Below are 23,251 nucleotides of genomic sequence, written 5' to 3'. Positions count from 1 at the left end.
AAACCAAGAAAAGTTACAGTCAGTTTAATATTGGATTTTTCCGTGTTACAGGCACATTCCCAGAGTCCAGGTCAAGTCATTGCACCACAATCATTAACAGGCTGTACTGTTTAAACCGAGGTGTTGAATGGAAGATGAGGTGGGGGTGGGAGGCGGTTAGTAAAGAGTTGGCCGTTTACACGGCTTCTAGGCGAATCCTCTCTGACACCCACCGACTTTCCTGCAGGAGACAGGGAAAACCGCTGATGTCAAGGCGCTGTTCATACCGGGCCATAGAGAACCAAACAAGCGCAGTACAGCACGGGTCAGATACAGAGTAAAGCTCCCTCTACACTGTCCCATCAAACACTCCCAGGGCAGGTGCAGCACCGGGTTAGATACAGAGTAAAGCTCCCTCTACACTTTCCCCATCAAACACTCCCAGGGCAGGTACAGCACGGGTTAGATACAGAGTAAAGCTCCCTCTACACTGTCCCATCAAACACTCCCAGGGCAGGTACAGCACAGGTTAGATACAGAGTAAAGCTCCCTCGACACTGTCCCATCAAACACTCCCAGGGCAGGTACAGCACGGGTTAGATACAGAGTAAAGCTCCCTCTACACTGTCCCATCAAACACTCCCAGGGCAGGTACAGCACGGGGTTAGATACAGAGTAAAGCTCCCTCTACACTGTCCCATCAAACACTCCCAGGACAGGTACAGCACGGGTTAGATACAGAGTAAAGCTCCCTCTACACTGTCCCCATCAAACACTCCCAGGGCAGGTACAGCACGGGTCAGATACAGAGTGAAGCTCCCTCTACACTGTCCCCATCAAACACTCCCAGGGCAGGTACAGCACGGGTCAGATACAGAGTAAAGCTCCCTCTACACTGTCCCCATCAAACACTCCCAGGGCAGGTACAGCACGGGTTAGATACAGAGTAAAGCTCCCTCTACACTGTCCCATCAAACACTCCCAGGGCAGGTACAGCACAGGTTAGATACAGAGTAAAGCTCCCTCTACACTGTCCCATCAAACACTCCCAGGGCAGGTACAGCACGGGGTTAGATACAGAGTAAAGCTCCCTCTACACTGTTCCCATCAAACACTCCCAGGGCAGGTACAGCACGGGTTAGATACAGAGTAAAGCTCCCTCTACACTGTTCCCATCAAACACTCCCAGGGCAGGTAGAGCACGGGTTAGATACAGAGTAAAGCTCCCTCTACACTGTCCCATCAAACACTCCCAGGACTGGTACAGCACCGGGTTAGATACAGAGTAAAGCTCCCTCTACACTGTCCCATCAAACACTCCCAGGACAGGTACAGCACGGGTTAGATACAGAGTAAAGCTCCCTCTACACTGTCCCATCAAACACTCCCAGGACAGGTACAGCACGGGTTAGATACAGAGTAAAGCTCCCTCTACACTGTCCCCATCAAACACTCCCAGGGCAGGTACAGCACGGGTCAGATACAGAGTAAAGCTCCCTCTACACTGTCCCATCAAACACTCCCAGGGCAGGTACAGCATGGGTTAGATACAGAGTAAAGCTCCCTCTACACTGTCCCATCAAACACTCCCAGGGCAGGTACAGCACGGGTCAGATACAGAGTAAAGCTCCCTCTACACTGTCCCATCAAACACTCCCAGGGCAGGTACAGCACAGGTTAGATACAGAGTAAAGCTCCCTCTACACTGTCCCATCAAACACTCCCAGGGCAGGTATAGCACGGGTTAGATACAGAGTAAAGCTCCCTCTACACTGTCCCATCAAACACTCCCAGGGCAGGTACAGCACGGGTTAGATACAGAGTAAAGCTCCCTCTACACTGTCCCCATCAAACACTCCCAGGGCAGGTACAGCACGGGTCAGATACAGAGTAAAGCCCCCTCTACACTGTCCCATCAAACAGTCCCAGGGCAGGTAGAGCACGGGCTAGATACAGAGTAAAGCTCCCTCTACACTGTCCCCATCAAACACTCCCAGGGCAGGTACAGCACCGGGTTAGATACGGAGTAAAGCTCCCTCTACACTGTCCCCATCAAACACTCCCAGGGCAGGTACAGCACGGGTTAGATACAGAGTAAAGCTCCCTCTGCATTGTCCCCATCAAACACTCCCAGGGCAGGTACAGCACCGGGTTAGATACAGAGTAAAGCTCCCTCTACACTGTCCCATCAAACACTCCCAGGGCAGGTACAGCACGGGTTAGATACAGAGTAAAGCTCCCTCTACAGTGTCCCATCAAACACTCCCAGGGCAGGTACAGTACGGGTTAGATACAGAGTAAAGCTCCCTCTACACTGTCCCATCAAACACTCCCAGGGCAGGTACAGCACGGGGTTAGATACAGAGTAAAGCTCCCTCTACACTGTCCCCATCAAACACTCCCAGGGCAGGTACAGCACGGGTTAGATACAGAGCAAAGCTCCATCTACACTGTCCCATCAAACACTCCCAGGGCAGGTACAGCACGGGTTAGATACACAGTAAAGCTCCCTCTGCACTGTCCCCATCAAACACTCCCAGGGCAGGTACAGCACGGGTTAGATACAGAGTAAAGCTCCCTCTACACTGTCCCATCAAACACTCCCAGGGCAGCTCCAGCACGGGTTAGATACAGAGTAAAGCTCCCTCTACACTGTCCCCATCAAACACTCCCAGGGCAGTTACAGCACGGGTTAGATACAGAGTAAAGCTCCCTCTACACTGTCCCATCAAACACTCCCAGGGCAGGTACAGCACGGGTTAGATACAGAGTAAAGCTCCCTCTGCACTGTCCCCATCAAACACTCCCAGGGCAGGTACAGCCCGGGTTAGATACAGAGTAAAGCTCCCTCTACACTGTCCCATCAAACACTCCCAGGGCAGGTACAGCACAGGTTAGATACAGAGTAAAGCTCCCTCTACACTGTCCCCATCAAACACTCCCAGGGCAGGTACAGCACGGGGTTAGATACAGAGTAAAGCTCCCTCTACACTGTCCCCATCAAACACTCCCAGGGCAGGTACAGCACGGGTTAGATACAGAGTAAAGCTCCCTCTACACTGTCCCATCAAACACTCCCAGGGCAGGTACAGCACGGGTTAGATACAGAGTAAAGCTCCCTCTACACTGTCCCATCAAACACTCCCAGGGCAGCTACAGCACGGGTTAGATACAGAGTAAAGCTCCCTCTACACTGTCCCATCAAACACTCCCAGGGCAGGTACAGCACGGGTTAGATACACAGTAAAGCTCCCTCTACACTGTCCCATCAAACACTCCCAGGGCAGCTACAGCACGGGTTAGATACAGAGTAAAGCTCCCTCTACACTGTCCCATCAAACACTCCCAGGGCAGGTACAGCACGGGTTAGATACACAGTAAAGCTCCCTCTACACTGTCCCCATCAAACACTCCCAGGGCTGGTACAGCCCGGGTTAGATACAGAGTAAAGCTCCCTCTACACTGTCCCATCAAACACTCCCAGGGCAGGTACAGCACGGGTTAGATACAGAGTAAAGCTCCCTCTACACTGTCCCCATCAAACACTCCCAGGGCAGGTGCAGCACGGGTTAGATACAGAGTAAAGCTCCCTCTACACTGTCCCCATCAAACACTCCCAGGGCAGGTACAGCACGGGTTAGATACAGAGTAAAGCTCCCTCTGTACTGTCCCATCAAACACTCCCAGGGCAGGTACAGCACGGGTTAGATGCAGAGTAAAGCTCCCTCTACACTGTCCCATCAAACACTCCCAGGGCAGGTACAGCACGGGTTAGATACAGAGTAAAGCTCCCTCTACACTGTCCCCATCAAACACTCTCAGGGCAGGTACAGCACGGGTTAGATACAGAGTAAAGCTCCCTCTGCACTGTCCCATCAAACACTCCCAGGGCAGGTACAGCACGGGTTAGATACAGAGTAAAGCTCCCTCTACACTGTCCCATCAAACACTCCCAGGGCAGGTACAGCACGGGTTAGATACAGAGTAAAGCTCCCTCTACACTGTCCCGTCAAACTCTCCCAGGTCAGGTACAGCACAGGTTAGATACAGAATAAAGCTCCCTCTACACTGTCCCGTCAAACTCTCCCAGGTCAGGTACAGCACAGGGTTAGATACAGAGTAAAGCTCCCTCTACACTGTCCCATCAAACACTCCCAGGGCAGGTACAGCACGGGTTAGATACAGAGTAAAGCTCCCTCTACACTGTCCCCATCAAACACTCCCAGGGCACTGAAAAGGAGACTTTCATCTAATGCTCCCACTAAGAAACCACAGATGCGGGAAAATTTGAATGGGTCGCCCACTAAAAATAATTTGGGGGCAACATTGCTTTCACCGAATGAGGATTCTCAAGATGAAAGGGTAGAATACTATCTGAACCATGCATGACCCCATGGCGATTGAAATCCATTTAATATCGAGGTACAAAGTTAATCGTGACCCAGGTAGCGGTTCTGGGAAACAACCTCTTAACGATTTTGTGTCACGTCATTGCCAGTTTCGACTGCTGGCCGCGCGGGGAACTGGGTTTGAACTGTCCTAAACCCACTTCACCCGGGGCCCCGTCAGTCAGCAGCATGCTGGGAATTCGGACCGCCCCCCTCAGTCCGGACCGCATCCAAACCCAAGCCCGCAGAAGCCGATGGTCGATGTTCACCCGATTCCCCGCCCAGCCCGGCAATCCATCGCGAGACACTCACAAGCTTAGCGTCTGGGCGGTCCCGGGTTCTGGACTATCGATCATCCCCAACACGCGGGTTAGGGCCGGGTCCCCGAGGGAGACACTTCAGTTATAATCACCTCATTAGTGCAAACGCTTGCCTTCGAGCCCAGTGTTTGAACAACTTGTCACAGCGAGGTCACGGAGGGTAAAACAAGAAACGACACAGGTTCAGAATGTTACGGGGGCAAGTGGGTGGCTCGAACTGACCCCCGCCCCTCGCTTTAGCTCCTGCCCCTCGGGCGGCCTCACACGAAGGGAGACTGGAAGACGGAGATGATGGGGTCCTCGTGGTTTCGAACCACCAGCACGCTGCGGAACTTGTCGATCAGCATCAGCAGCACCGAGCGCCGCATGTTCTCGTTGTACATGATCTCCTCCAGGTGGTGCCGGCCACGGAAATAGTGCAAGAGCCTGGAGGGGAAAGAGAGACGGAGAGAGTGAGTGTGAGAGAGAGAGAGAGAGAGAGAGAGGGAACGTGAGTGTGAGAGAGAGAGAGGGAGGGAGAGAGAGAGAGAGAGAGAGAGAGGGAACGTGAGCGAGAGAGAGAGAGGGAACGTGAGAGAGAGAGAGAGAGAGAGAGAGGGAACATGAGAGCGAGTTAGAGAGAGAGAGAGAGAGAGAGAGAGAGAGAGGGAACGTGAGAGGGAGAGAGGGAGAGGGAATGTGAGTGTGAGAGAGAGAGAGGGAGGGAGAGGGATCTCCTCCAGGTGGTGCCGGCCACGGAAATAGTGCAAGAGCCTGGAGGGGAAAGAGAGACGGAGAGAGTGAGTGTGAGAGAGAGAGAGAGAGAGAGAGAGGGAACGTGAGTGTGAGAGAGAGAGAGGGAGGGAGAGAGAGAGAGAGAGAGAGAGAGGGAACGTGAGCGAGAGAGAGAGAGGGAACGTGAGAGAGAGAGAGAGAGAGAGAGGGAACATGAGAGAGAGAGGGAACATGAGAGCGAGTTAGAGAGAGAGAGAGAGAGAGAGAGAGAGAGAGAGGGAACGTGAGAGAGAGGGAGAGAGGGAGAGGGAATGTGAGTGTGAGAGAGAGAGAGGGAGGGAGAGGGATCTCCTCCAGGTGGTGACGGCCACGGAAATAGTGCAAGAGCCTGGAGAGGAGAGAGTGAGTGTGAGAGAGAGAACGTGAGAGAGAGAGAGGGAACGTGAGAGGGAGAGAGAGAGGGAACGTGAGAGAGAGAGAGGGGGAGAGGGAGAGGGAATGTGAGAGAGAGAGAGGGAACATGAGAGAGAGAGAGGGAACATGAGAGCGAGTTAGAGAGAGAGAGAGAGAGAGAGAGAGAGGGGGGGAACGTGAGAGAGAGAGAGGGAACGTGAGAGAGAGGGAACATGAGAGAGAGAGAGAGAGAGGGAACATGAGAGCGAGTTAGAGAGAGAGAGGGAACATGAGAGAGAGAGAGGGAACATGAGAGCGAGTTAGAGAGAGAGAGAGAGGGGGAACGTGAGAGAGAGAGAGGGAACGTGAGAGAGAGGGAACATGAGAGAGAGAGAGAGAGAGGGAACATGAGAGCGAGTTAGAGAGAGAGAGAGAGAGAGGGAACGTGAGAGAGAGAGGGAACATGAGAGAGAGAGAGGGAACATGAGAGCGAGTTAGAGAGAGAGAGAGGGGGAACGTGAGAGAGAGAGAGAGAGAGAGAGAGAGAGAGAACGTGAGAGAGAGAGAGGGAACATGAGAGCGAGTTAGAGAGAGAGAGAGAGGGAACGTGAGAGAGAGAGAGAGAGATAGAGAGAGGGAACGTGTGAGAGAGAGAGAGAGGGAGAGGGAACGTGAGTGTGAGAGAGAGAGAGAGAGAGAGAGGGAGGGAGAGGGATCTCCCCCAGGTGGTGACGGCCACGGAAATAGTGCAAGAGCCTGGAGAGGAAAGAGAGACGGAGAGAGTGAGTGTGAGAGAGAGAGGGAGAGAGAGAGGGAGAGAGAGAGGGAGAGAGAGGGAGAGAGAGGGAGAGAGAGGGAGAGAGGGAGGGAGAGAGGGAGGGAGAGAGAGGGAGAGAGAGAGGGAGAGAGAGGGAGAGAGAGAGACAGAGGGAGGGAGAGAGAGAGAGAGAGAGAGAGGGAACGTGAGAGAGAGAGAGAGAGAGGGAACGTGAGAGAGAGAGAGAGAGGGAGGGAGAGAGATCTCCTCCAGGTGGTGACGGCCACGGAAATAGTGCAAGAGCCTGGAGAAGAGAGGGCGGGCGAGACAGAGGGGGCGGGCGAGACAGAGGGGGCGGGCGAGACAGAGGGGGCGGGCGAGACAGAGGGAGCGCGAGACAGAGGGAGCGCGAGAGAGGGACAGAGTACAAGTGTGTTTGTGTTTGTGTGAGCGATGGAGAGCGAGAGACGGAGAGTGGGACACCGTGTGATCTGTGGGGATAAACCTGTCTTTTCTCAGGCAGATGCTGACTGACCTCTTGTGCATTTCTAGTGATTTCTGGATTTTGTTTTTTGTTTTTTGTGAAACCTTGACTAAAACACTTGAGCCTCTAGCTTTGGTCTGGGATTTTTGCCGGCCATGTCCTGAAGGCATTGAAACGTTCTTTCCTCTCGTACCCCCCCCCCCGGCTCAGGGACATCGAGACCGACGGGGGGAGTTGGTGTAATCACTGAGCGAGCGGAGGGGGGAATCTCCCGGGATCGCTGTTTAGAAACGGCTGCGAGCTGTGCCCGGTGTGTGGTTGGCACCTACTTGGCGAGCATCCGCAGGTCCTCCGGGTTCTGGGCCGCCGGAACGTTCTGGATCACTTTCCTCTCGTGTTCGGACAAGCTGGCCAGCAGGTTCTCGGTCATTCGCTTGTTCAATGGCGAGTCGCCTCCGGGAACAAGCTCGGCGCTGGAGTTATCCATGCTCGGACTGGTCAGGGTCATATCGTCACTGCTGGCTGTGGAAGGAGGGCAGAGAGTGAGGAAGGGGGAGTGAGAGGGGGCGCGAGAGAGCGAGAGAGGGAGCGCGAGAGAGGGGGCGCGAGAGAGGGGGCGCGAGAGAGGGGGCGCGAGAGAGGGGGCGCGGGAGGGGGCGCGGGAGAGGGGCGGGAGGGGGCGCGGGAGCGGGAGGGGGCGCGGGAGCGGGAGGGGGCGCGGGAGGGGGCGCGGGAGCGGGAGGGGGCGCGCGAGGGAGAGAGGGGGAGACAAAGAGCGAGAGAGCGCGCGAGGGAGGGGGCGCGAGAGAGGGGGCGCGAAAGAGAGAGAGAGAGAGAGGGGGAGACAAAGAGCGAGAGCGCGAGAGAGAGCGCGCGAGAGAGAGCGCGAGAGAGAGCGCGAGAGAGAGCGCGAGAGAGCGCGAGAGAGCGAGCGCGAGAAAGCGCGAGAGAGAAAGCGCGAGAGAGAAAGCGCGAGAGAGAAAGCGCGAGAGAGAAAGCGCGAGAGAGAGGGGGCGCGAGAGAGAGAGGGGGAGACAAAGAGCGAGAGAGCGCGCGAGAGAGTGAGAGACAAAGAGCGAGAGAGAGACAGAGCGAGAGAGAGAGACTTTGAGCTACTTGAGATGTGACATACTCGGTGATCCGAAGCTCAGGGCGTTGGGGGCGCTGAGGCTCCTCCCGCCCACACGGGCAGGGAGCAACTTGTCTTCCTCGTGGACTCCGACCTCCGCCTCGCTGGGCGGCACCATCAGGCAGACGTACGTGTGGAGCTGGATCAGCAGTCGGTGTTGTAACATCCAAATCACCATCTGCACCAACTGGGCCTGGGAAAATAAAATAACCAGGGGCAGTGGGGAGAATTAAACCTGCCCACAGCAAGGCCGCTGTTCCCGGGCTGTCCGCACCGAGACCGCTATTCCCGGGCTGTCCGCACCGAGGCCGCTATTCCCGGGCTGTCCGCACCGAGGCCGCTATTCCCGGGCTGTCCGCACCGAGGCCGCTATTCCCGGGCTGTCCGCACCGAGGCCGCTATTCCCGGGCTGTCCGCACCGAGGCCGCTATTCCCGGGCTGTCCGCACCGAGACCGCTATTCCCGGGCTGTCCGCACCGAGACCGCTATTCCCGGGCTGTCCGCAGCGAGACCGCTATTCCCGGGCTGTCCGCAGCGCGACCGCTATTCCCGGGCTGTCCGCAGCGAGGCCGCTATTCCCGGGCTGTCCGCAGCGAGACCGTTATTCCCGGGCTGTCTGCAGCGAGACCGCTATTCCCGGGCTGTCTACAGCGAGACCGCTATTCCCGGGCTGTCTACAGGGAGGCCGCTATTCCCGGGCTGTCTACAGCGAGACCGCTATTCCCGGGCTGTCTACAGCGAGACCGCTATTCTCGGGCTGTCCACAGCGAGACCGCTATTCCCGGGCTGTCCGCACCGAGACCGCTATTCCCGGGCTGTCCGCAGCGAGACCGTTATTCCCGGGCTGTCTACAGCGAGACCGCTATTCCCGGGCTGTCTACAGGGAGGCCGCTATTCCCGGGCTGTCTACAGCGAGACCGTTATTCCCGGGCTGTCTACAGCGAGACCGTTATTCCCGGGCTGTCTACAGCGAGACCGTTATTCCCGGGCTGTCTACAGCGAGACCGCTATTCCCGGGCTGTCTACACCGAGACCGCTATTCCCGGGCTGTCGACACCGAGACCGCTATTCCCGGGCTGTCGGCACCGAGACCGCTATTCCCGGGCTGTCTACAGCGAGACCGCTATTCCCGGGCTGTCTACAGCGAGACCGCTATTCCCGGGCTGTCTACAGCGAGACCGCTATTCCCGGGCTGTCTACAGCGAGACCGCTATTCCCGGGCTGTCTACAGCGAGACCGCTATTCCCGGGCTGTCCGCACCGAGACCGCTATTCCCGGGCTGTCCGCACCGAGACCGCTATTCCCGGGCTGTCTACACCAAGACCGCTATTCCCGGGCTGTCGACACCGAGACCGCTATTCCCGGGCTGTCTACAGCGAGACCGCTATTCCCGGGCTGCCTACAGCGAGACCGCTATTCCCGGGCTGTCTACAGCGAGACCGCTATTCCCGGGCTGTCTACAGCGAGACCGTTATTCCCGGGCTGTCCGCACCGAGACCGCTATTCCCGGGCTGTCTACACTGAGACCGCTATTCCCGGGCTGTCTACAGCGAGACCGCTATTCCCGGGCTGTCTACAGCGAGACCGCTATTCCCGGGCTGTCCGCACCGAGACCGTTATTCCCGGGCTGTCCGCACCGAGACCGCTATTCCCGGGCTGTCTACACTGAGACCGCTATTCCCGGGCTGTCTACAGCGAGACCGCTATTCCCGGGCTGTCTACAGCGAGACCGCTATTCCCAGGCTGTCTACAGCGAGACCGCTATTCCCGGGCTGTCTACAGCGAGACCGCTATTCCCGGGCTGTCTACACCGAGACCGCTATTCCCGGGCTGTCTACAGCGAGACCGCTATTCCCGGGCTGTCTACACCGAGACCGCTATTCCCGGGCTGCCTACAGCGAGACCGCTATTCCCGGGCTGTCTACACCGAGACCGCTATTCCCGGGCTGTCTACAGCGAGAGCATTATTCCCGGGCTGTCTACACCGAGACCGCTATTCCCGGGCTGTCTACAGCGAGACCGCTATTCCCGGGCTGTCTACAGCGAGACCGCTATTCCCGGGCTGTCTACACCGAGACCGCTATTCCCGGGCTGTCTACAGCGAGACCGTTATTCCCGGGCTGTCCGCACCGAGGCCGCTATTCCCGGGCTGTCTACAGCGAGACCGCTATTCCCGGGCTGTCGGCAGCGAGACCGCTATTCCCGGGCTGTCGGCAGCGAGACCGTTATTCCCGGGCTGTCTACAGCGAGACCGCTATTCCCGGGCTGTCTACAGCGAGACCGTTATTCCCGGGGTGTCTACACCGAGACCGCTATTCCCGGGCTGTCTACACCGAGACCGCTATTCCCGGGCTGTCTACAGCGAGAGCGTTATTCCCGGGCTGTCTACAGCGAGACCGCTATTCCCGGGCTGTCTACAGCGAGACCGCTATTCCCGGGCTGTCTACAGCGAGACCGTTATTCCCGGGCTGTCTACACCGAGGCCGCTATTCCCGGGCTGTCTACACCGAGGCCGCTATTCCCGGGCTGTCTACAGCGAGACCGTTATTCCCGGGCTGTCTACAGCGAGACCGCTATTCCCGGGCTGTCTACAGCGAGACCGCTATTCCCGGGCTGTCTACAGCGAGACCGCTATTCCCGGGCTGTCTACAGCGAGACCGCTATTCCCGGGCTGTCCACAGCGAGACCGCTATTCCCGGGCTGTCCACACCGAGACCGCTATTCCCGGGCTGTCCACACCGAGACCGCTATTCCCGGGCTGTCCGCACCGAGACCGCTATTCCCGGGCTGTCCGCACCGAGACCGCTATTCCCGGGCTGTCCGCACCGAGACCGCTATTCCCGGGCTGTCTACAGCGAGACCGCTATTCCTGGGCTATCTACACCGAGACCGTTATTCCCGGGCTGCCTACACCGAGACCGCTATTCCCGGGCTGCCTACAGCGAGACCGTTATTCCCGGGCTGCCTACACCGAGACCGTTATTCCCGGGCTGCCTACACCGAGACCGCTATTCCCGGGCTGTCGACACCGAGACCGCTATTCCCGGGCTGTCTACACCGAGACCGCTATTCCCGGGCTGTCTACAGCGAGACCGTTATTCCCGGGCTGCCTACACCGAGACCGCTATTCCCGGGCTGTCTACACCGAGACCGCTATTCCCGGGCTGTCTACAGCGAGACCGCTATTCCCGGGCTGTCTACAGCGAGACCGCTATTCCCGGGCTGTCTACAGCGAGACCGCTATTCCCGGGCTGTCTACAGCGAGACCGCTATTCCCGGGCTGTCTACACCGAGACCGCTATTCCCGGGCTGTCTACAGCGAGACCGTTATTCCCGGGCTGCCTACAGCGAGACCGCTATTCCCGGGCTGCCTACAGCGAGACCGCTATTCCCGGGCTGCCTACAGCCCGTCAATCACGCCTGTAGACCGACCGCACTGCTGTATTAGGAAGGGGTTCGATAGGGTAGACGTAGAGATGATGTTTCCACTTGTGGGGGGGGCCAGAACTAGGGGCCATCAATATAAGAGAGTCACTAATAAATCCAATGGGGAATTCAGGAGAAACTTCTTCACCCAGAGAGTGGGTGACCTTTTGTAAATCACTGGTCCGGCCGCAACCGGAAGATTGTGTCCAATTCTGGGCCCCGCACTTTAGGAAGGATGTCAAGGCCTTGGAGAGGGTGCAGAGGAGATTGACCAGAATGGTACCGGGGATGAGGGACTTCAGTGACGTGGAGAGACTGGAGAAGCTGGGGTTGTTCTCCTTAGAGCAGAGAAGGTTAAGGGGAGATTGACCAGAATGGTACCAGGGATGAGGGACTTCAGTGATGTGGAGAGACTGGAGAAGCTGGGGTTGTTCTCCTTAGAGCAGAGAAGGTTAAGGGGAGATTGACCAGAATGGTACCGGGGATGAGGGACTTCAGTGATGTGGAGTGACTGGAGAAGCTGGGGTTGTTCTCCTTGGAACAGAGAAGGTTAAGGGGAGTTTGACCAGAATGGTTCCAGGGATGAGGGACTTCAGTGATGTGGAGAGACTGGAGAAGCTGGGATTGTTCTCCTTAGAGCAGAGAAGGTTAAGGGGAGATTGACCAGAATGGTACCAGGGATGAGGGACTTCAGTGACGTAGAGAGACTGGAGAAGCTGGGGTTGTTCTCCTTAGAGCAGAGAAGGTTAAGGGAGATTGACCAGAATGGTACTGGGGATGAGGGACTTCAGTGACGTGGAGAGACTGGAGAAGCTGGGATTGTTCTCCTTGGAGCAGAGAAGGTTAAGGGGAGATTGACCAGAATGGTACCAGAGATGGGGGACTTCAGTGATGTGGAGAGACTGGAGAAGCTGGGGTTGTTCTCCTTAGAGCAGAGAAGGTTAAGGGGAGATTGACCAGAATGGTACCAGGGATGAGGGACTTCAGTGATGTGGAGAGACTGGAGAAGCTGGGGTTGTGAAGGGGTTTTTCGAGTAAATAAGGAGAAACTGTTTCCAGTGGCAGGAGGGTCGGTAACCAGAGGACACAGATTGAAGATAACTGGCAACAAATCCAGAGGGTCAATTGGAGCTTTCAAGACTGATATGGGTAGATTTATTTTGGGTAACGGTGTCGAGAGATGTGGAGCGAAGGCAGGAAAATGGAGTTGAGGTGCAGGTCGGCCGTGATTTTACTGAATGGCGGAGCAGGCTCGAGGGGCCGTACGGGCCCCACTCCTGTCCCTGACGTTACTAACAGAAGCAAATCACGGCGAGCTCTTACCTCCTGCACGGGTGGGGCCAGAGGGTTCTTGAACTGCGAGAGGGACGTCGGCAGCGAGAACTTAGAGAGGACGCTGAGCAGGTCGTTCCCAGGAAACTGCTGAGAAAAGTGTTCGGCCAGAGGGGAGTATCTGCAAAAAAACACACCAATAAAACAGGAGCGGTGACGGTTCACAAACACCTGGTCTATCAAACCAGTACCCACCGCCCCCCATGCTTCTCGAGGTCAGAGCATCACGTTCCTGTTGACCCGTGTCGTACTCTGAAAGAGTTCAGTGGACAACACGAACAGCTGGATTCAGGCTGTACTACACTCAGCACGTTCCAATGATTGCCATCCCAGGAAGAAACAGGTACAGCACGGGTCAGATACAGAGTAAAGCTCCCTGTACACTGTCCCATCAAACACTCCCAGGGCAGGTACAGCACAGGGTTAGATACAGAGTAAAGCTCCCTCTACACTGTCCCCATCAAACACTCCCAGGGCAGGTACAGCACGGGTTAGATACAGAGGAAAGCTCCCTGTACACTGTCCCCATAAAACACTCCCAGGGCAGGTACAGCACAGGTTAGATACAGAGTAAAGCTCCCTCTACACTGTCCCCATCAAACACTCCCAGGGCAGGTACAGCACGGGTTAGATACAGAGTAAAGCTCCCTCTACACCGTCCCATCAAACACTCCCAGGGCAGGTACAGCACGGGTTAGATACAGAGTAAAGCTCCCTCTACACTGTCCCCATCAAACACTCCCAGGGCAGGTACAGCACGGGTTAGATACAGAGTAAAGCTCCCTCTACACTGTCACCATCAAACACTCCCAGGGCAGGTACAGCACGGGTCAGATACAGTGTAAAGCTCCCTCTACACTGTCCCATCAAACACTCCCAGGGCAGGTACAGCATGGGTTAGATACAGAGTAAAGCTCCCTCTACACCGTCCCATCAAACACTCCCAGGGCAGGTACAGCACGGGTTAGATACAGAGTAAAGCTCCCTCTACACTGTCCCCATCAAACACTCCCAGGGCAGGTACAGCACGGGTTAGATATAGAGTAAAGCTCTCTACACTGTCCCATCAAACATTCCCAGGGCAGGTACAGCATGGGTTAGATACAGAGTAAAGCTCCCTCTACACTGTCCCATCAAACACTCCCAGCGCAGGTACAGCACGGGTTAGATACAGAGTAAAGCTCCCTCTACACTGTCCCCATCAAACACTCCCAGGGCAGGTACAGCACGGGTTAGATACAGAGTAAAGCTCCTTCTACACTGTCCCATCAAACACTCCCAGGGCAGGTACAGCACAGGTTAGATACAGAGTAAAGCTCCCTCTACACTGTCCCCATCAAACACTCCCAGGGCAGGTACAGCACGGGTTAGATACAGAGTAAAGCTCCCTCTACACTGTCCCATCAAACACTCCCAGGACAGGTACAGCATGGGTTAGATACAGAGTAAAGCTCCCTCTACACTGTCCCATCAAACACTCTCAGGGCAGGTACAGCACGGGTTAGATACAGAGTAAAGCTCCCTCTACACTGTCCCATCAAACACTCCCAGGGCAGGTACAGCACGGGTTAGATACAGAGTAAAGCTCCCTCTACACTGTCCCATCAAACACTCCCAGGGCAGGTACAGCATGGGTTAGATACAGAGTAAAGCTCCCTCTACACTGTCCCCATCAAACACTCCCAGGGCAGGTACAGCACGGGTTAGATACAGAGTAAAGCTCCCTCTACACTGTCCCATCAAACACTCCCAGGGCAGGTACAGCACGGGGTTAGATACAGAGTAAAGCTCCCTCTACACTGTCCCCATCAAACACTCCCAGGGCAGGTACAGCACGGGTTAGATACAGAGTAAAGCTCCCTCTACACTGTCCCATCAAACACTCCCAGGGCAGGTACAGCACGGATTAGATACAGAGTAAAGCTCCCTCTACACTGTCCCCATCAAACACTCCCAGGGCAGGTACAGCACGGGTTAGATACAGAGTAAAGCTCCCTCTACACTGTCCCATCAAACACTCCCAGGGCAGGAACAGCACGGGTTAGATACAGAGTAAAGCTCCCTCTACACTGTCCAATCAAACACTCCCAGGGCAGGTACAGCACGGGTTAGATACAGAGTAAAGCTCCCTCTACACTGTCCCCATCAAACACTCCCAGGGCAGGTACAGCACGGGTTAGATACAGAGTAAAGCTCCCTCTACACTGCTCCAAACACAGCATAACGTCCTTTCAATCACGGTGATGTCGCTCTCTCTCTCGTTCAGTAAAATTAACAATTTTGTGCCACGTTTTGGGGGCAGGTTGACATCATTCCGAGAGCTCAGACACAAAGTAGACCAAGGACGGGCGATAAATGCCGACTTTGCCAGTGATGCCCATGTCAAGAGAATAAATACGTTAAAGAAAGGGTCCCTCACAGAAGGGCGCCGGTCATCCTCAGTCTGGCCCTCGTGCTGTGGTTTAATCTCAATGCGACTGCGATGGGCGTTAGCTGCTGTCTTGCCAGAGTCGTCTACAACTCAATAAGAATTTTATTTTGAAAACCCGCTGTGGGTTTCCGGCGTTTTTAATTTCAGATTCCCTGCAGGCCCCACACGCCCCCACCTCCCCCCCCGACCTTTTACTTTCTGTCTGACCCCCCTCTCGCACCTGGCCGCTCACTCACATGCAGATGTTGGCGTCGGGAGACAGCATGTAGAAGTTGTTCTCGCACAGCGGGTAGATGACGATCGCCTTGCCCCAGTACACGAGGTGCGCGGCCAGCTGGAAGACCTGCGGAGCACGGGACGGAGGGAGGGGAGGTGAGAGCTCGGGTGTCGGAAGAAGCAGCGTCCTGGGCCAACATTCCACCCTCCAATCAACACCAACCGAACAAAATACACATCAACTGCTTGCTGTCTGTGGGAGCTTGCTGTGCGCAGACTGGCTGCCGCGTTTCCGACGTTACAACATTGACCGCACTTCAAGAAGTGCCCTTCGTTGGCGGTGGAGCGCTTTGGGACGTCCTGAGGACATGAAAGGTGCTGGAGAACATAAGAAATAGGAGCAGGAGTTGGCCATTCGGCCCCTCGAGCCTGCTCCGCCACTCAATGAGATCATGGCTGATCTTCTGCCTCAACTCCATTCACCAGCCCTATCGCCATGTCCCTCGATGCCCTTACTAGTCAGAAACCTATCGACTTCTGTTTTGAATATACCCATTGACTGAGCCTCCACCGCCCTCTGGGGGAGAGAATTCCAACTGCATCCCGTGACCGGCACCGTCTAGCGTGGACATTTGGACCGGCAGCACGTTGTCAAGCCAGGGTCGCAACTCAACCAACCACGGTCAGCCTGATTAGGGCGACTGGTCAAGCACGCCACCGGTCAAGCACACGAGGAAGGCAACAGAGGAGAGAGGCCTGGGGTGCCCACTAGCGGGCCGGTCCGTCGGGTTGCTTGCGTCCAGCGAGTGTTTGGGAAACAGGATCCGCACCAACACTGGGACCTGTGCCGAGTGTTGTGCATTTCCAATGGAGTGCTTGTTGCCCTCTTCTTTTAAAGGCTAGGGTTAGGGTTGGAGGGATGGGGTCTCCCTCGGTCCCAGGCCCCATTCTTGGCCCAGCAGATGGTGTGACAAACCTCACTCCTAAATGGGACTCTGGCTGGAGTCTCCCTCCCTCCCGTTGGGGCAGGCGCTCGGGCTCCGCTTCGGGAGCCCGCGGTGTCACAGCCGAGATTTCCAAGCCCCCCCACAACCCCCAGATTGCCCTGGAGTCTCCTGGAATCGAAGCGTAATCTCCCGGACGCCCCCGACGTTTTCTGCGCACCTTCCGCTCCGGCCGGACTCGGGGACGGACAGCAGGGCCACAACGCGCAGCGGATAGGCCGGTTCCTGGAGCGCAGTGGGCTGTGGGCAATGTAGCCAACCACGATCGGCTGATTGGCGATCGATGGCTGGAACGTGAGGGGGGTGGGGGGGTCGGAGGCAGAGGGTCATGGGATAAAACCTCCCGGAAAAACGGTCCAGTCAGCATTGGCTGTCCGGGACAGAGATCGGACGCTCCTTGCCCTCCCTGTAGTAATGGCAGACGGTGTGAATGGGAGGAGGTGGGAGACTGACCCAACGCCAGTTTTACCTGCAGTAGTGCCAGGTCCGCGTCCTGCGCCAGTTGCTGGAGGTTCTTCATGGCGGACGTGGTCTTAATGATCCGCACCAAGGCCGGGGAACAGTCTACTGGCAACTGGCCCAGCAACGACTTTTCATCGTCCAACAGCAGCAGGGCATGGTAGGGCCTTGTGAGCAGAGAGCGAGAGATTAGAGATAGCAGGAAGGGCCTGAAGGCAACTCTCGGCCTCCTATCCGCAGACTGACCACAACCCCACTTATTCTGACCATTCTGTACGGCCATTTGCTGCCCTGTCTGCACAGCACAATTCCAATTATGTGGCCATTCGGCCCATTGTGCTTGTGCCGGCTCTTTGAAAGAGCTCTCCAATTAGTCCCACTCCTGCCCAGAATTGGACACAATACTCCAGCTGAGGCCTAACCAGTGATTTATAAAGGTTAGCAATATCTCCCTTGTTTTTGTACGCTATGCCTCTATTTATAACGCCAAGGATTCCAAGCCTTGTCGATTTGTCCAGCCACCTTCGAACATTTGTGTTTCTCCTATTCCCTCTCTATCCTAAGTTACCATTGAATCTGCTCCCACCGCCCTTTCAGGCAGCGCATTCCAGATCACAACAACTCGCTGCGTAAAAAACATTCTCCTCATCTCCCCTCTGGTTCTTTTACCGATTATCTTCAATCTGTGTCCTCTGGTTACCGACCCTCCTGCCACTGGAAACAGTTTCTCCTTATTTACTCCATCAAAACCCTTCATGATTTTGAACATCTCTATTAAATCTCCCCTTAACCTTCTCTGCTCCAAGGAGAACAACCCCAGCTTCTCCAGTCTCTCCACATCACTGAAGTCCCTCATCCCTGGTACCATTCTGGTCAATCTCCCCTTAACCTTCTCTGCTCGAAGGAGAACAATCCCAGCTTCTCCAGTCTCTCCACATCACTGAAGTCCCTCATCCCCGGTACCATTCTGGTCAATCTCCCCTCAACCTTCTCTGCTCTAAGGAGAAAAATCCCAGCTTCTCCAGTCTCTCCACATCACTGAAGTCCCTCATTCCTGGTACCATTCTGGTCAATCTCCCCTCAACCTTCTCTGCTCTAAGGAGAACAATCCCAGCTTCTCCAGTCTCTCCACATCACTGAAGTCCCTCATCCCCGGTACCATTCTGGTCAATCTCCCCTTAACCTTCTCTGCTCTAAGGAGAACAATCCCAGCTTCTCCAGTCTCTCCACATCACTGAAGTCCCTCATCCCTGGTACCATTCTGGTCAATCTCCCCTCAACCTTCTCTGCTCTAAGGAGAACAATCCCAGCTTCTCCAGTCTCTCCACATCACTGAAGTCCCTCATCTCTGGTACCATTCTGGTCAATCTCCCCTTAACCTTCTCTGCTCTAAGGAGAACAATCCCAGCTTCTCCAGTCTCTCCACATCACTGAAGTCCCTCATCCCTGGTACCATTCTGGTCAATCTCCCCTTAACCTTCTCTGCTCTAAGGAGAACAATCCCAGCTTCTCCAGTCTCTCCACGTCACTGAAGTCCCTCATCCCCGGTACCATTCTGGTCAATCTCCCCTTAACCTTCTCTGCTCTAAGGAGAACAACCCCAGCTTCTCCAGTCTCTCCACATCACTGAAGTCCCTCATCCCTGGGACCATTCTGGTCAATCTCCTCTTAACCTTCTCTGCTCTAAGGAGAACAACCCCAGCTTCTCCAGTCTCTCCACATCACTGAAGTCCCTCATTCCTGGTACCATTCTGGTCAATCTCCCCTCAACCTTCTCTGCTCTAAGGAGAACAATCCCAGCTTCTCCAGTCTCTCCACATCACTGAAGTCCCTCATCCCCGGTACCATTCTGGTCAATCTCCCCTTAACCTTCTCTGCTCTAAGGAGAACAATCCCAGCTTCTCCAGTCTCTCCACATCACTGAAGTCCCTCATCCCTGGTACCATTCTGGTCAATCTCCCCTCAACCTTCTCTGCTCTAAGGAGAACAATCCCAGCTTCTCCAGTCTCTCCACATCACTGAAGTCCCTCATCTCTGGTACCATTCTGGTCAATCTCCCCTTAACCTTCTCTGCTCTAAGGAGAACAATCCCAGCTTCTCCAGTCTCTCCACATCACTGAAGTCCCTCATCCCTGGTACCATTCTGGTCAATCTCCCCTTAACCTTCTCTGCTCTAAGGAGAACAATCCCAGCTTCTCCAGTCTCTCCACGTCACTGAAGTCCCTCATCCCCGGTACCATTCTGGTCAATCTCCCCTTAACCTTCTCTGCTCTAAGGAGAACAACCCCAGCTTCTCCAGTCTCTCCACATCACTGAAGTCCCTCATCCCTGGGACCATTCTGGTCAATCTCCTCTTAACCTTCTCTGCTCTAAGGAGAACAACCCCAGCTTCTCCAGTCTCTCCACGTCACTGAAGTCCCCCATCCCCGGTACCATTCTGGTCAATCTCCTCTGCACCCTCTCCAAGGCCTTGACATCCTTCCTAAAGTGCGGGGCCCAGAATTGGACACAATACACTAGCAGGGGCCTAACCAGTGTTTTATAAAGGTTTAGCAATATCTCCCTTGTTTTGTACTCTCTGCCTCTATTGATAAAGCCAAGGGTCCCAAGCCTTGTCGAACTGTCCAGCCACCTTCGAAGATTTGTGTATGTGAACCACTCGGTGTCTCTGTTACATTTTAAAATCGCCTCAAACTGCCTTTAAAAGAAACCCTCTCCACGGCTCAGACTTTCTCCCACTTTCCCTTTATCCTCCACCTCTTCCTTCCCCCTTCCCTATACACAGGATCATAATTCAGAGTCTCGTGCTGCGATTCTCCTCCATCCCTCCCATCTCACCAGTTTCTCAATACTTCTTACGCTTCCACAATCTCTGAAACCTGTTCTCACCCGAAGACATTGAGAGCACAGACAGGGGAGGGGCGGGGAGGGAGGGGGCGGGGCGGAGGGGGAGGGGAGCGTGGCGGAGGGGGAGGGGGGCGGGGCGGAGGGGGAGGGGGGCGGAGGGGGAGGGGAGCGGGGCGGGAGGGGAGCGGGGCGGATGGGGAGGGGAGCGGGGCGGAGGGGGAGGGGAGCGGGGCGGAGGGGGAGGGGAGCGGGGCGGAGGGGGAGGGGAGCGGGGCGGAGGGGAGCGGGGCGGAGGGGGAGGAGAGCGGGGCGGAGGGGGAGGGGAGCGGGGCGGGGCGGAGGGGGAGGGGGCGGGGCGGAGGGGGGCGGGGCGGAGGGGGAGGGGGGCGGGGCGGGAGGGGCGGAGGGGGAGGGAGAGGAGAGGGGGAGGGAGGGGAGAAGGGCGGAGAGGGAGGGGAGAAGGGCGGTGAGAGTCTACTTGGCGGGATCAGCGACTGCTACGTACCGGATGGCCTTCAGGCTGCGCTCGATGGTATCGGGGGGGATGTAGTCGGGCCCGACCCGGTGGATCTTGTGAGGGAGACAGAAGCTGAGCTCCAGCCAGTTGTTGATGTGCAGGTGAACCATGCCAGTCGTGCACAGACTAAAGAGGAGGTCAAGATGTCAGTGTAGAGAAGAATCACAGGCACATTAACCAACAAACCACTCTGTCTGCGGGCACAGCTCCCTCGCTTTCTTCCCCCCGCACCCCCCACTTTCCTAAGGGGTCAGCCTCGGTTCAGTGGGTCTCTCTCTCTCCTCGGAGCCAGAAGGTGGTGGGCTCGACTCCCCACTTCAGATACTTGAGCCTCATAATCCAGGCCGACACTCCCCAATGCAATACCGAGGGAGTGCTGCACTGTCGGAGGCACCGTCTTTCCAATGGTTCCGTCTGCCCTCTCGGGTGGACGTAAAAGTAGATCAGAGCGGGGGTTGGGGGGGAGGAAAAGAGTTCTCCCCGGTGTCCTGGGGCCAATATTTGTCCCTCAAACTTGGGGGTAATATTCTGGCATGGATAGAGGATTGGCTATCTAACAGAAGGCAGAGAGTTGGGATAAATGGTTCATTCTCAGACTGGCAATCAGTAACCAGTGGTGTTCCGCAGGGGTCAGTGCTGGGTCCCCAACTCTTTACAATCTATATTAACGATTTGGAGGAGGGGACCGAGTGTAACATATCAAAGTTTGCAGATGATACTAAGATGGGAGGGAAAGTAGTGAGAGAGGAGGACATAAAAAACCTGCAAGGGGCCATCGACAGGCTAAGTGGGCAGAGATTTGGCAGATGGAATACAATACTAGAAAGTGTGAGGTTATGCACTTTGGCAGGAAAAATCGTAGAGCAAGTTATTATCTTAATGGCAAGAAACTGGAAAGTACTGAAGTACAAAGGGATCTGGGGGTCCTGGTGCACGAAACTCAAAAGGTTAGTATGCAGGTGCAGCAAGTGATTAAGAAGGCCAATGGAATGTTGGCTTTCATTGCTAGGGGGATAGAATATAAAAATAGGGAGGTATTGCTTCAGTTGTACAAGGTATTGGTGAGACCGCACCTGGAATACTGCATACAGTTTTGGTGTCCATACTTAAGAAAGGACATACTTGCTCTCGAGTCCGTACAAAGAAGGTTCACTCGGTTAATCCCGGGGATGAGGGGATGGACATATGAGGAGAGGTTGAGTAGATTGGGACTCTACTCATTGGAGTTCAGAAGAATGAGAGGCGATCTTATTAAAACATATAAGATTGTGAAGGGGTTGGATCTGGTGGATGCAGGGAGGATGTTCCAGATGATGGGTGAAACTAGAACTAGGGGGCATAGTCTTAGAATAAGGGGCTGCTCTTTCAAAACTGAGATGAGGAGGAACTACTTCACTCAGAGGGTGGTAGGTCCATGGAATATGCTGCCCCAAAAAGCTGTAGAAGCTACATCATTACATAAATTTAAAACAGAAATAGACAGTTTCCTAGAAGTAAAGGGAATTAAGGGTTACGGGGAGCGGGCAGGAATTTGGACATGAGTCTAGGTTCGGATCGGACATGGCCCTGTGGGTAGCGGAGCGGGCCCAGGGGCCGTGTAGCCTGATCCTGCTCCTAGTTCGTGTGTCTAATTCTGTTAGATTCAGGAGATGGTTCTGTGATAGTGGATTGGCGGTTAGGATCAGATCAGCCATGATCTTATTGAATGGCGGAGCAGGCTCGAGGGGCCGATTGGCCTACTCCTGCTCCTATTTCTTATGTTCTTATGTTCTTAATAGATGATCTGGTCATCATCACATTGCTGTTTGTGGGAGCTTGCTGTGCGCAAATTGGCTGCCGTGTTTCATACATTACAACAGTGACTACACTAGGCAGATCGTGTTTGACTAATCTCACTGAATTTTTTGATGAAGTAACGGAGAGGATTGATGAAGGGAATGCAATGGATGTTGTCTACATGGATTTTAGGAAGGCGTTTGACAAAGTACCACACAGAGGCTCATGGACTAGGTGGGTCAGTGGCAGCTTGGATAAGGAATTGGCTTAAGGACAGAAAACAGCGAGTTATGGTAAATGGCTGTTTTTCCAGACTGGAGGATGGTAGACAGTGGTGTTCCCCAAGGGTCAGTGCTGGGGCCACTGCTTTTTTTGATATATATAAATGACCTGGATATTGGAATACAGAGTAGAATTTCTAAATTTGCCGATGACACCAAACTTGGGGGTGTGGCAAACAGTGAGGATGATACCAATCGACTGCAACAGGACATGGAAAGACTAGCAGGATGGGCAGACAAGTGGCAGATGGAGTTTAATACAGAGAAGTGTGAGGTGATGCATTTTGGCAGAAGGAACAGGGAGAGGCAATATACACTTAATGGCACAGTTTTACAGAGTGTGCAGCGACAGAGGGACCTGGGAGTTAATGTGCATAGGTCCCTGAAGGTGGCGGGACATATTGAGAGAGTGGTTAACAAAGCATATGGGATCTTGGGCTTCATAAATAGAGGTATTGAGTTCAAAAGTAGAGAAGTTATGCTGAACCTTTATAAAGCGCTGGTTAGGCCACAACTGGATTATTGCGTCCAGTTCTGGTCCCCACACTTTAGGAAGGATGTGCAGGCCCTTGAGAGGGTGCGGAGGAGATTTACCAGAATGGTTCCGGGGATGGGGGATCTTAGCTACAAGGACAGGTTGGAGAAGCTGGATTTGTTTTCATTAGAGCAAAGGAGGTTGAGGGGTGATTTGATCGAGGTGCACAAGATTATGACGGGTTTGGATAGGCTAGACGGGGAAAGGCTGTTCCCACTAGTTGATGGTACAAGGACTAGGGGACACAGATTTAAGGTTTTGGG

General features: G+C 55.0%; 1 protein-coding gene across 3 annotated transcripts in view; it reads right to left on the bottom strand.

Moving 5' to 3' along the window:
• Window positions 1–9: 9 nt before the first annotated feature.
• Window positions 10–23,251, bottom strand: part of nprl3 (NPR3-like, GATOR1 complex subunit) — a 58,261-nt gene continuing 35,019 nt past the window's right edge. For all 3 annotated transcript variants that reach the window (XM_085978781.1, XM_085978782.1, XM_085978783.1), the window contains 7 exons: window positions 20,385–20,522; window positions 17,043–17,199; window positions 15,590–15,696; window positions 12,914–13,043; window positions 8,168–8,357; window positions 7,365–7,557; window positions 10–5,113 (listed from right to left, as the gene is read on the bottom strand). In XM_085978781.1, the coding sequence (XP_085834907.1) occupies window positions 4,948–5,113; window positions 7,365–7,557; window positions 8,168–8,357; window positions 12,914–13,043; window positions 15,590–15,696; window positions 17,043–17,199; window positions 20,385–20,522 (1,081 nt within the window). In that variant the 3' untranslated portion in view covers window positions 10–4,947. The remainder of the gene's footprint in view (window positions 5,114–7,364; window positions 7,558–8,167; window positions 8,358–12,913; window positions 13,044–15,589; window positions 15,697–17,042; window positions 17,200–20,384; window positions 20,523–23,251) is intronic.

Source organism: Somniosus microcephalus, unplaced genomic scaffold (assembly GCF_052327205.1).
Source record: "Somniosus microcephalus isolate GS21.2 unplaced genomic scaffold, FLI_Smic_1.0 unresolved_chr7, whole genome shotgun sequence".
Classification (NCBI taxonomy): Eukaryota; Metazoa; Chordata; class Chondrichthyes; order Squaliformes; family Somniosidae; genus Somniosus; species Somniosus microcephalus.
The sequence above is the reverse complement of the archived record's forward strand: the minus strand, read 5'-3'. Positions and strand labels throughout refer to the sequence as shown.